General features: G+C 45.1%; 1 protein-coding gene across 1 annotated transcript in view; it reads right to left on the minus strand.

The window, feature by feature from the left end:
• The window catches only part of LOC311126089 (glutamate receptor ionotropic, NMDA 2A-like), a gene marked incomplete at both ends in the record, with an annotated part of 17,717 nt that extends 4,620 nt beyond the window's left edge, over positions 1–13,097 (minus strand). The window contains 3 exons of the mRNA XM_084200110.1: positions 10,685–10,981; positions 12,523–12,695; positions 12,969–13,097. Of these exons, the coding sequence (XP_084056236.1) occupies positions 10,685–10,981; positions 12,523–12,695; positions 12,969–13,097 (599 nt within the window). The remainder of the gene's footprint in view (positions 1–10,684; positions 10,982–12,522; positions 12,696–12,968) is intronic.
• Positions 13,098–13,143: the final 46 nt, after the last annotated feature.

The following is a 13,143-nucleotide window of genomic DNA, read 5'->3' on the forward strand; positions in this document are numbered from 1 at the left end:
GTTGGAGAGGAGGTGGGGATCAGGGCCGGAGCCAGAACCACCGCCGAGGAGGTATGCCCACCCAGCCCTCCCTTGTTTAGCCCTTATTGAGGCGCGGTCGCAGTCCGCGCCTTTAGGGGGGGGTACTGTCACGCTTTGGCTCCGGGACTTTGTATGTTGAGCCAGGGTGTGTTCGTTTCGTTGTGTTCTGTTTGGTTGGGTTGTTCTATGTGGTTGTATTTCTTTGTTTGGATGAGTGACTCCCAATCAGAGGTAACGAGTGTCAGCTGTTTGGCTCGTTGTCTCTGATTGGGAGCCATATTTATAATGTCTGTTTTCACCTTGTGTTGGTGGGTTTTTGTTCCTTGTCAGTCATTGTCTGAGGACGTTACGTATCGTTTATTGTTTTGTATTCGTGTTTGCACTTTACTATTAAAGTATGTTCGCTCAACACGCTGCGCCTTGGTCCTCTCTAACCAACGATCGTGACAGAAGAAACCACCTTAACCAGACCAAGCAGCGTGTTCAGGAGCCATCGCTGGCAGATCTCCGTGGCAACCTCGACTGGATCAAGCAGCGGGACGAGGAGAGAGGATGGACGTGGGAGGAGATGATTGCGAGTCTGGCAAGAGGGAGGAGAGACCCCCAGGAAATTTTTAGGGGGGGGCTCACGACGTCGGGCCAGCAGGTGTACGGGTTAGAGCGGTGCAAGGCGTTGGCAGAGAAGGCCGCCAGGTTAGGGGGGCCACTGGGCACAGAGGAGAGGGAAAGTGTGGAGGCACGGCGAGAGGTACTGGGGTGTGTTACCAGTCCGGTCCGGCCCGTTCCTGATCCCTGCGTGGGGCCAGTGGTGTGTGTCCCCAGTACGGTCCGGCCTGTTCCTGCCATTCCCACCAAGTCAGTGGTGCGCGTCGTCAGCCCAGCCCGGCCTGTTCCTGCCATTCCCACCAAGTCAGTGGTGCGCGTCGTCAGCCCGGCCCGGCCTGTTCCTGCCATTCCCACCAAGTCAGTGGTGTGCGTCGACAGCCCAGCCCGGCCTGTTCCTGCTCCACGCACAAAGCCTACGGTGTGCGTCGACAGCCCAGCCCGGCCCGTTCCTGCTCTCCGCACCAAGTCTGTGGTGCGCGTCGCCAGCCCAGTCCGGCCCATCCAAGCTTCCCGCACCAAGCCAGTGGTGTGCGTCGTCAGTCCGGCACGGCCCGTTCCTGCTCTCCGCACCAAGTCTGTGGTGCGCGTCGCCAGCCCAGTCCGGCCCATCCAAGCTTCCCGCACCAAGCCAGTGGTGTGCGTCGTCAGCCCTGTCCGGCCCGTTCCTGCTCTCCGCACCAAGTCTGTGGTGCGCGTCGCCAGCCCGGTCCGGCCCGTCCAAGCTCCCCGCACCGGGTCAGTGGTGTGCGTCGTCAGCCCGGTCCGGCTCATTCCTGCTCCCCGCACCAAGTCAGGGGTGCGCTTCGTCAGCCCGGTCCGGCCCGTTCCTCCTCCACGCATCAAGCCAGGGGTGTGCGTCGTCAGTCCAGCACAACCCGTGCCTGGGTCATGTCCGGAGCCGGATCCGCCGCCGAGGCGGAGTGCCCACCCGGTCCCTCCCCTGTTGTGGTTGTTTGGCGCGGCCGGAGTCCGCGCCTTTGGGGGGGGGTACTGTCACGCCCTGGCTCTGGGGACTATGTTATGTTGAGCCAGGGTGTGTAAGTCTATGTTTAATTTTCTATGTTGGGCTGAGTGACTCCCAATCAGAGGCAACGAGTGTCAGCTGGGTGTCTCTGATTGGGAGCCATATTTAACTGTTGGTCTTGCACTTTGTGTTTTGTGGTTTCTTGTTCCTTTTGGTTGTGTATCGAAGGACTTCACGTTTCGTTCTTTGTTTTGATCGTGTGATCAGTCGAATAAATATAATATGTTCACCCGCAACGCTGCGCCTTGGTCTCCCTCATTAGACGATCGTGACAACAACATAGTTCTACAGTAACATATTAAAACTGTATACAACATAGTTCTACAGTAACATATTAAAACTGTCTACAACATAGTTCTACAGTAATATATTAAAACTGTCTACAACATAGTTCTACAGTAACATATTAAAACTGTCTACAACATAGTATTCACCCCCCTTGGCATTTTTCCTATTTTGTTGCATTACAACCTGGAATTAAAATAGATTTTTGGGGGGTTTGTATCATTTGATTTACACAACATGCCTACCACTTTGAAGATGCTAAATATTTTTTCTTGTGAAACAAACAAGAAATAAGACAAAAAAACAGAAAACTTGAGCGTGCATAACTATTCACCCCCCCAAAGTCAATACTTTGTAGAGCCACCTTTTGCAGCATTTACAGCTGCAAGTCTCTTGGGGTATGTCTCTATAAGCTTGGCACATCTAGCCACTGGGATTTTTGCCCATTCTTCAAGGCAAAACTGCTCCAGCTCCTTAAAGTTGGATGGGTTCCACTGGTGTACAGCAATCTTTAAGTCATACCACAGATTCTCAATTGGATTGAGGTCTGGGCTTTGACTAGGCCATTCCAAGACATTTAAATGTTTCCCTTTAAACTACTCAAGTGTTGCTTTATTAGAATGCTTATGGTCATTGACCTGCTGGAAGGTGAACCTCCGTCCCAGTCTCAAATCTCTGGAAGTCTGAAACAGGTTTCCCTCAAGAATTTTCCTGTATTTAGCGCCATCCATCATTCCTTCAATTCTGACCAGTTTCCCAGTCCCTGCCGATGAAAAAACATCCCCACAGCATGATGCTGCCACCACCATGCTTCACTGTGGGGATGATGTTCTCGGGGTAATGAGAGGTGTTGGGTTTACGCCAGACATAGCATTGTCCTTGATGGCCAAAAAGCTCAGAGAACCTTCTTCCATATGTTTGGGGAGTCTCCCACATGCCTTTTGGCGAACACCAAACGTGTTTGCTTATTTTTTTTCTTTAAGCAATGGCTTTTTTTCTGGCCACTCTTCCCTAAAGCCCAGCTCTGTGGAGTGTACGGCTTAAAGTGGTCCTACGGACAGATACTCTAATCTCCGCTGTGGAGCTTTGCAGCTCCTTCAGTGTTATCTTTGGTCTCTTTGTTGCCTCTCTGATTAATGCCCTCCTTGCCTGGTCCGTGAGTTTTGGTGGGCGGCCCACTCTTGGCAGGCTTGTTGTGGTGACATATTTTTTTATAATGGATTTAATGGTGCTCCGTGGGATGTTCAAAGTTTCAGATATTTTTTTATAACCCAACCCTGATCTGTACTTCTCCACAACTTTGTCCCTGACCTGTTTGGAGAGCTCCTTGGTCTTCATGGTGACGCTTGCTTGGTGGTGCCCCTTGCTTAGTGGTGTTGCAGACTCTGGGGCCTTTCAGAACAGGTGTATATATACTGAGATCATGTGACACTTAGATTGCACACAGGTGGACTTTATTTAACTAATTATGTGACTTCTGAAGGTAATTGGTTGCACCAGATCTTATTTAGGGGCTTCATAGCAAAGGGGGTGAATACATATGCACGCACCACTTTTCCGTTATCAATTTTTTAGAATGTTTTGAAACAAGTTATTTTTTTCGTTTCACTTCACCAATTTGGACTATTTTGTGTATGTCCATTACATGAAATCCATTTAAATTACAGGTTGTAATGCAACAAAATAGGAAAACTGCCAAGGGGGATGAATACTTTACAAGGCACTGTACATACGCCCACGTACACACGCATTCTGACGCCCCACACACACACACACACTCATCACATACGCTGCTGCTACTGTCTATTATCTATCCTGTTGTCTAGTCACTTTACCCCTACCTACAGTATACTGCTGCTACTGTCTATTATCTATCCTGTTGTCTAGTCACTTTACCCCTACCTACAGTATACTGCTGCTACTGTCTATTATCTATCCTGTTGTCTAGTCACTTTACCCCTACCTACAGTATACTGCTGCTACTGTCTATTATCTATCCTGTTGCCTAGTCACTTTACCCCTACCTACAGTATACTGCTGCTACTGTCTATTATCTATCCTGTTGTCTAGTCACTTTACCCCTACCTACAGTATACTGCTGCTACTGTCTATTATCTATCCTGTTGTCTATTCACTTTACCCTTACCTACAGTATACTGCTGCTACTGTCTATTATATATCCTGTTGCCTAGTCACTTTACCCCTACCTACAGTATACTGCTGCTACTGTCTATTATCTATCCTGTTGTCTAGTCACTTCACCCCTACCTACAGTATACTGCTGCTACTGTCTATTATCTATCCTGTTGTCTAGTCACTTTACCCCTACCTACAGTATACTGCTGCTACTGTCTATTATCTATCCTGTTGTCTAGTCACTTTACCCCTACCTACAGTATACTGCTGCTACTGTCTATTATCTATCCTGTTGTCTAGTCACTTTACCCCTACCTACAGTATACTGCTGCTACTGTCTATTATCTATCCTGTTGCCTAGTCCCTTTACCCCTACCTACAGTATACTGCTGCTACTGTCTATTATCTATCCTGTTGCCTAGTCACTTTACCCCTACCTACAGTATACTGCTGCTACTGTCTATTATCTATCCTGTTGCCTAGTCACTTTACCCCTACCTACAGTATACTGCTGCTACTGTCTATTATCTATCCTGTTGTCTAGTCCCTTTACCCCTACCTACAGTATACTGCTGCTACTGTCTATTATCTATCCTGTTGTCTAGTCCCTTTACCCCTACCTACAGTATACTGCTGCTACTGTCTATTATCTATCCTGTTGTCTAGTCACTTTACCCCTACCTACAGTATACTGCTGCTACTGTCTATTATCTATCCTGTTGCCTAGTCACTTTACCCCTACCTACAGTATACTGCTGCTACTGTCTATTATCTATCCTGTTGCCTAGTCACTTCACCCCTACCTACAGTATACTGCTGCTACTGTCTATTATCTATCCTGTTGCCTAGTCACTTCACCCCTACCTACAGTATACTGCTGCTACTGTCTATTATCTATCCTGTTGTCTAGTCACTTTACCCCTACCTACAGTATACTGCTGCTACTGTCTATTATCTATCCTGTTGTCTAGTCACTTTACCCCTACCTACAGTATACTGCTGCTACTGTCTATTATCTATCCTGTTGTCTAGTCCCTTTACCCCTACCTACAGTATACTGCTGCTACTGTCTATTATCTATCCTGTTGTCTAGTCACTTTACCCCTACCTACAGTATACTGCTGCTACTGTCTATTATCTATCCTGTTGTCTAGTCACTTTACCCCTACCTACAGTATACTGCTGCTACTGTCTATTATATATCCTGTTGTCTAGTCACTTTACCCCTACCTACAGTATACTGCTGCTACTGTCTATTATCTATCCTGTTGCCTAGTCACTTTACCCCTACCTACAGTATACTGCTGCTACTGTCTATTATCTATCCTGTTGTCTAGTCACTTTACCCCTACCTACAGTATACTGCTGCTACTGTCTATTATCTATCCTGTTGTCTAGTCCCTTTACCCCTACCTACAGTATACTGCTGCTACTGTCTATTATCTATCCTGTTGTCTAGTCCCTTTACCCCTACCTACAGTATACTGCTGCTACTGTCTATTATCTATCCTGTTGCCTAGTCCCTTTACCCCTACCTACAGTATACTGCTGCTACTGTCTATTATCTATCCTGTTGTCTAGTCACTTTACCCCTACCTACAGTATACTGCTGCTACTGTCTATTATCTATCCTGTTGTCTAGTCACTTTACCCCTACCTACAGTATACTGCTGCTACTGTCTATTATATATCCTGTTGTCTAGTCACTTTACCCCTACCTACAGTATACTGCTGCTACTGTCTATTATCTATCCTGTTGTCTAGTCACTTTACCCCTACCTACAGTATACTGCTGCTACTGTCTATTATCTATCCTGTTGTCTAGTCACTTTACCCCTACCTACAGTATACTGCTGCTACTGTCTATTATCTATCCTGTTGTCTAGTCCCTTTACCCCTACCTACAGTATACTGCTGCTACTGTCTATTATCTATCCTGTTGTCTAGTCACTTTACCCCTACCTACAGTATACTGCTGCTACTGTCTATTATCTATCCTGTTGTCTAGTCCCTTTACCCCTACCTACAGTATACTGCTGCTACTGTCTATTATCTATCCTGTTGCCTAGTCACTTTACCCCTACCTACAGTATACTGCTGCTACTGTCTATTATCTATCCTGTTGTCTAGTCACTTTACCCCTACCTACAGTATACTGCTGCTACTGTCTATTATCTATCCTGTTGTCTAGTCACTTTACCCCTACCTACAGAATACTGCTGCTACTGTCTATTATCTATCCTGTTGTCTAGTCACTTTACCCCTACCTACAGTATACTGCTGCTACTGTCTATTATCTATCCTGTTGTCTAGTCACTTTACCCCTACCTACAGTATACTGCTGCTACTGTCTATTATCTATCCTGTTGCCTAGTCACTTTACCCCTACCTACAGTATACTGCTGCTACTGTCTATTATCTATCCTGTTGTCTAGTCACTTTACCCCTACCTACAGTATACTGCTGCTACTGTCTATTTTCTATCCTGTTGTCTAGTCACTTTACCCCTACCTACAGTATACTGCTGCTACTGTCTATTATCTATCCTGTTGCCTAGTCACTTTACCCCTACCTACAGTATACTGCTGCTACTGTCTATTATCTATCCTGTTGCCTAGTCACTTTACCCCTACCTACAGTATACTGCTGCTACTGTCTATTATCTATCCTGTTGTCTAGTCACTTTACCCCTACCTACAGTATACTGCTGCTACTGTCTATTATCTATCCTGTTGTCTAGTCACTTTACCCCTACCTACAGTATACTGCTGCTACTGTCTATTATCTATCCTGTTGTCTAGTTACTTTACCCCTACCTACAGTATACTGCTGCTACTGTCTATTATCTATCCTGTTGTCTAGTCACTTTACCCCTACCTACAGTATACTGCTGCTACTGTCTATTATCTATCCTGTTGCCTAGTCACTTTACCCCTACCTACAGTATACTGCTGCTACTGTCTATTATCTATCCTGTTGTCTAGTCACTTTACCCCTACCTACAGTATACTGCTGCTACTGTCTATTATCTATCCTGTTGTCTAGTCACTTTACCCCTACCTACAGTATACTGCTGCTACTGTCTATTATCTATCCTGTTGTCTAGTCACTTCACCCCTACATATATGTACATGCAGAGCCTTCAGGAAGTCTTCACACCCCTTTGACTTATGCCACATGTTGTTGTTGTGTTTCAGCCTGAATTCAAAATGGATTCAATGTATTTTTGTTCTCACCCGTCTACACACACAATATCCCATAATGACAAAACTGAAATGTTGTTTTTTTGTATTGACCAATGAAATACCAGAAATATCTTATTTCCATACTGTAAGTATTAACACCCCTTTGCTATGACACTCCAAATTGAGCTCAGGTGCATCCAATTTCCTTTGATCATACTTGAGATGTCATTACAACTTGATTGGAGTCCGACCGGTGGCCAATTCAATTGTTTGGACATGATTTAGAAGAAGAAGAAAAAATAACACACCTGTCTATATAAAGGTCCCACAGTGAATGTCAGAGCAGAAACATCTACGTTTGAGTCATTTAGCGCTCATCCAGAGCGACTTACAGGCGCAGTTAGGGTTAAGTGCCTTGCTCAAGGGCACGTCGACTATACCATGTCCAAGGAACTGTCCGTAGACCTCAGAGATCCCAGTGTGTTGAGCGTTTCCAAGGTCTCCGTCGTCCAGCAGAGTCTACCCAGAATGCCTAGAGCTGGCCTTCTGACCAAACTGAGCAACCGGGCAAAAAAAGGACCTTTGGTTCAGGGAGGTGACCAAGAACCCGATGACCACTCTGACAGAACTACAGAGTTCCTTGGCTGAGATGGGAGAACCTGCCAGAAGGAGGACAGTCTCTACAGCACTTCACCAATCTGGGCTTTACGGGAGAGTGGCCAGACGGAAGCCACTCCTGAGAAAAAGGCACATGACAGCGTGCCTAGAGTTTGCGAAAAGGCACGTGAAAGACTCTGAGAGCATAAGGCAACATTTTCTGTGGTCTGATCAGACAAAAGGGCATGGTGGTAGCAGCATCATGCTATGGGGTTGCTTTTCAGCGGCAGGGACTGGGAGACTGGTAAGGATAGAGAGAACAATGAATTGAGCCAAATACAGCCAAATCCTTGATGAGAACCTGCTTCAGAGTGCAAATGACCTCAGACTGGGGAGAAGATTTACGTTCCAACAGGACAATAACCCCAAGCATAAAGCCAAAGCAACACTGGAATGGTTTCAGAACAAGAATGTGAAAGTCCTTGAGTGGCCCAGCAAAAGCTCAGACTTGAATCCCATTGAAAATCTGTGGAAAGACTTGAAAGTTGCTGTTCACCGCCGCTCCCCATCTAACTTAACAGAGCTTGAGAAAATCTGCAAGGAAGAATGGGAGAAAATCCCCAAATCCTGATATGCAAAGCTGATACAGACATACCCAAGACGACTCAAAGCTGATACATACATACCCAAGACGACTCAAAGCTGATACAGACATACCCAAGACGACTCAAAGCTGACACAGACATACCCAAGACGACTCAAAGCTGACACAGACATACCCAAGACGACTCAAAGCTGATACAGACATACCCAAGACGACTCAAAGCTGATACAGACATACCCAAGACGACTCAAAGCTGACACAGACATACCCAAGACGACTAAAAGCTGACACAGACATACCCAAGACGACTCAAAGCTGACACAGACATACCCAAGACGACTCAAAGCTGATACAGACATACCCAAGACGACTCAAAGCTGACACAGACATACCCAAGACGACTCAAAGCTGACAAAGACATATCCAAGACGACTCAAAGCTGATACAGACATACCCAAGACGACTCAAAGCTAACACAGACATACCCAAGACGACTCAAAGCTGACACAGACATACCCAAGACGACTCAAAGCTGACACAGACATACCCAAGACGACTCAAAGATGACACAGACATACCCAAGACGACTCAAAGCTGATACAGACATACCCAAGACGGCTCAAAGCTGATACAGACATACCCAAGACGACTCAAAGCTGACACAGACATACCCAAGACGACTCAAAGCTGACACAGACATACCCAAGACGACTCAAAGCTGATACAGACATACCCAAGACGACTCAAAGCTAACACAGACATACCCAAGACGACTCAAAGCTGACAAAGACATACCCAAGACGACTCAAAGCTGATACAGACATACCCAAGACGACTCAAAGCTGACACAGACATACCCAAGACGACTCAAAGCTGACACAGACATACCCAAGACGACTCAAAGCTGAAACAGACATACCCAAGACGACTCAAAGCTGACACAGACAGGTGCTTCTACAAAGTATTGATTCAGGGGTGTGAATACTTACAAAAATGAGATATTTCTGTATTTCATTTTCAATAAAACATTTCTAAAAACACGTTTTCACTTTATCATTATGGGGTATTGTGGGGCATTATGGGACATTTGAATGCAGGCTGTAACACAACAAAAGGTGGAATAAGTCACTGTAGCTACCTCAATTACCTGGTACCCCTACACATCGACTCAGTACTGGTACTTCCTGTATATAGCCATGTTATTACCTGGTACCCCTGCACATCGACTCAGTACTGGTACTTCCTGTATATAGCCATGTTATTACCTGGTACCCCTGCACATCGACTCAGTACTGGTACTTCCTGTATATAGCCATGTTATTACCTGGTACCCCTACACATTGACTCAGTACTGGTTCTTCCTGTATATAGCCATGTTATTACCTGGTACCCCTACACATCGACTCAGTACTGGTACTTCCTGTATATAGCCTCATTACTACCTGGTACCCCTACACATCGACTCAGTACTGGTACTTCCTGTATATAGCCATGTTATTACCTGGTACCCCTGCACATTGACTCAGTACTGGTACTTCCTGTATATAGCCATGTTATTACCTGGTACCCCTACACATTGACTCAGTACTGGTACTTCCTGTATATAGCCATGTTATTACCTGGTACCCCTACACATCGACTCAGTACTGGTACTTCCTGTATATAGCCATGTTATTACCTGGTACCCCTACACATCGACTCAGTACTGGTACTTCCTGTATATAGCCATGTTATTACCTGGTACCCCTGCACATTGACTCAGTACTGGTACTTCCTGTATATAGCCATGTTATTACCTGGTACCCCTACACATCGACTCAGTACTGGTACTTCCTGTATATAGCCATGTTATTACCTGGTACCCCTACACATTGACTCAGTACTGGTACTTCCTGTATATAGACATGTTATTACCTGGTACCCCTACACATCGACTCAGTACTGGTACTTCCTGTATATAGCCATGTTATTACCTCGTACCCCTGCACATCGACTCAGTACTGGTACTTCCTGTATATAGCCATGTTATTTTTACTCGTTATTCATTATTCACTGTTTGTTTTATTTTATTTTATATATTTAATCTTTATCTTTAACTTTGCATTGCTGGAAAATAACCCGTCAGTAAACATTTCACTGTTAGTCTACACCTGTTGTTTACGAAGCATGTGACAAATAACATTTGATTTGATTGGACACACACACATACACCACTCCCTCTTTTACCCTCTCAGGGCACTGGGCTGAGTCTTGCCCTTCTCTGATTGGCTGTAGCAGTTCCCTTGGGGTTCTGGCACCTCCCCCTTCTCCCTTAGCATGGCGACGGCTGCCGTGGCAATGATGCCCACTCCGTCTCTAAGGCGGCTCTCCAGGGGATACTCCATTTCATTGTAGGACACAGAGATCATCCCCAGGGGATAGACGTCTGGGGTGAAGTCGGGGTTCCCTGTGGTCAGACTTGGTACGATCCAGATGTAGCCCGACCCAGTCAGACCCAGAGACCGGGCCTCTTCCAATATATACCTGGAGGGGGATCAGAGTGGTTAGAATTATATACCAGAAACAAAAGAGGAAGCGAGACATCCCACTCCCTGATTTTTATTGTTTAAATGGAAATCAATGAACTAAGTCGACCAGAACCAGCTGCTATCACATTGGTGTCTACGGGAGAGCCACCCCCTTCAGTAGACAATGGTAAACGGCCTGAGTGAGCTATCTTCATTTATCTATTATATTTTGTTATATACTATTATATTGATGATCTAGGATCAACACAGCTAAATGATGATATAGGATCAACACAGCTAAATGATGATCTAGGATCAACACAGCTAAATGATGATCTAGGATCAACACAGCTAAATGATGATATAGGATCAACACAGCTAAATGATGATCTAGGATCAACACAGCTAAATGATGATCCAGGATCAACACAGCTAAATTATGATCTTGGGTCACACAGCTAAATGATGATCTAGGATCAACACAGCTAAATGATGATATAGATCAACACAGCTAAATGATGATATAGGATCAACACAGCTAAATGATGATATAGGATCAACACAGCTAAATGATGATATAGGATCAACACAGCTAAATGATGATATAGGATCAACACAGCTAAATGATGATCCAGGATCAACACAGCTAAATTATGATCTTGGGTCACACAGCTAAATGATGATCTAGGATCAACACAGCTAAATGATGATATAGATCAACACAGCTAAATGATGATCTAGGATCAACACAGCTAAATGATGATATAGGATCAACACAGCTAAATGATGATATAGGATCAACACAGCTAAATGATGATCCAGGATCAACACAGCTAAATTATGATCTTGGGTCACACAGCTAAATGATGATCTAGGATCAACACAGCTAAATGATGATATAGATCAACACAGCTAAATGATGATCTAGGATCAACACAGCTAAAAGATGATATAGGATCAACACAGCTAAATGATGATCTAGGATCAACACAGCTAAATTATGATATAGGATCAACACAGCTAAATGATGATAAAGGACCAACACAGCTAAATGATGATCTAGGATCAACACAGCTAAATGATGATCCAGGATCAACACAGCTAAATTATTATATAGGATCAACACAGCTAAATGATGATCCAGGATCAACACAGCTAAATGATGATATAGGATCAACACAGCTAAATGATGATCCAGGATCAACACAGCTAAATGATGATCTAGGATCAACACAGCTAAATGATGATATAGGATCAACACAGTTAAATGATGATAAAGGACCAACACAGCTAAATGATGATCTAGGATCAACACAGCTAAATGATGATCTAGGATCAACACAGCTAAATGATGATCCAGGATCAACACAGCTAAATTAAGATATTGGGTCAACACAGCTAAATGATGATATAGGATCAACATAGCTAAATTATGATGCAGGATCAACACAGTTAAATGATGATGCAGGATCAACACAGCTAAATGATGATCTAGGGTCAACACAGCTAAATGATGATATAGGATCAACACAGTTAAATGATTATCCCCCCCAGTACCTGGCCTCTTCCTTGGAGCAGTACAGCAGAATAACAGGGCTCTGGATCCTCTTCAGCTGGATATGAGCTTTAGAGTTGGCGTCTCCGTCTACAGCGTCCAGCGTTACAACACTCTGAAGGTCCCAACGCACAAAGCTGTGGTCCACCGTCACACGCAGAACACTGATAAACTCCTACAGACAGGACAGACACAATGGTTACTGTGGGGGGATGGGGGGAGGGGGGGAGGGGGGAGGGGGGAGGGGGGAGGGGGGAGGGGGGGAGGGGTGTGTTCATGTGTGCGTGTGTGTGTGTGCATGTGTGTGTGTGTGTGTGTGTGTGTGTGTGTGTGTGTGTGTGTGTGTGTGTGTGTGAGTGTGAGTGTGTGTGTGTGTGTGTGTGTGTGTGTGTGTGTGTGTGTGTGTGTGTGTGTGTGAGTGTGTGTGTGTGTGTGTGTGTGTGTGTACCTGGTAACCGGGGAACTTGGAGGTGACTATGGAGAAGATGTGCCAGTCATATTCCTCCATGATGTTCATCATAAGTAAAGCCTCTTGCATCAGAGACGCTCCAAACTGGAAGAACGTAGACTTCACATCCTGGAGAAGGAGAAGGGGAGGGAGAGGGGAGAGAGGGGGGAGGATA

The sequence above is a fragment of the Coregonus lavaretus genome, assembly GCF_964263955.1.
Source record: "Coregonus lavaretus genome assembly, contig: HAP1_SCAFFOLD_8044, whole genome shotgun sequence".
In the NCBI taxonomy this organism is placed as follows: Eukaryota; Metazoa; Chordata; class Actinopteri; order Salmoniformes; family Salmonidae; genus Coregonus; species Coregonus lavaretus.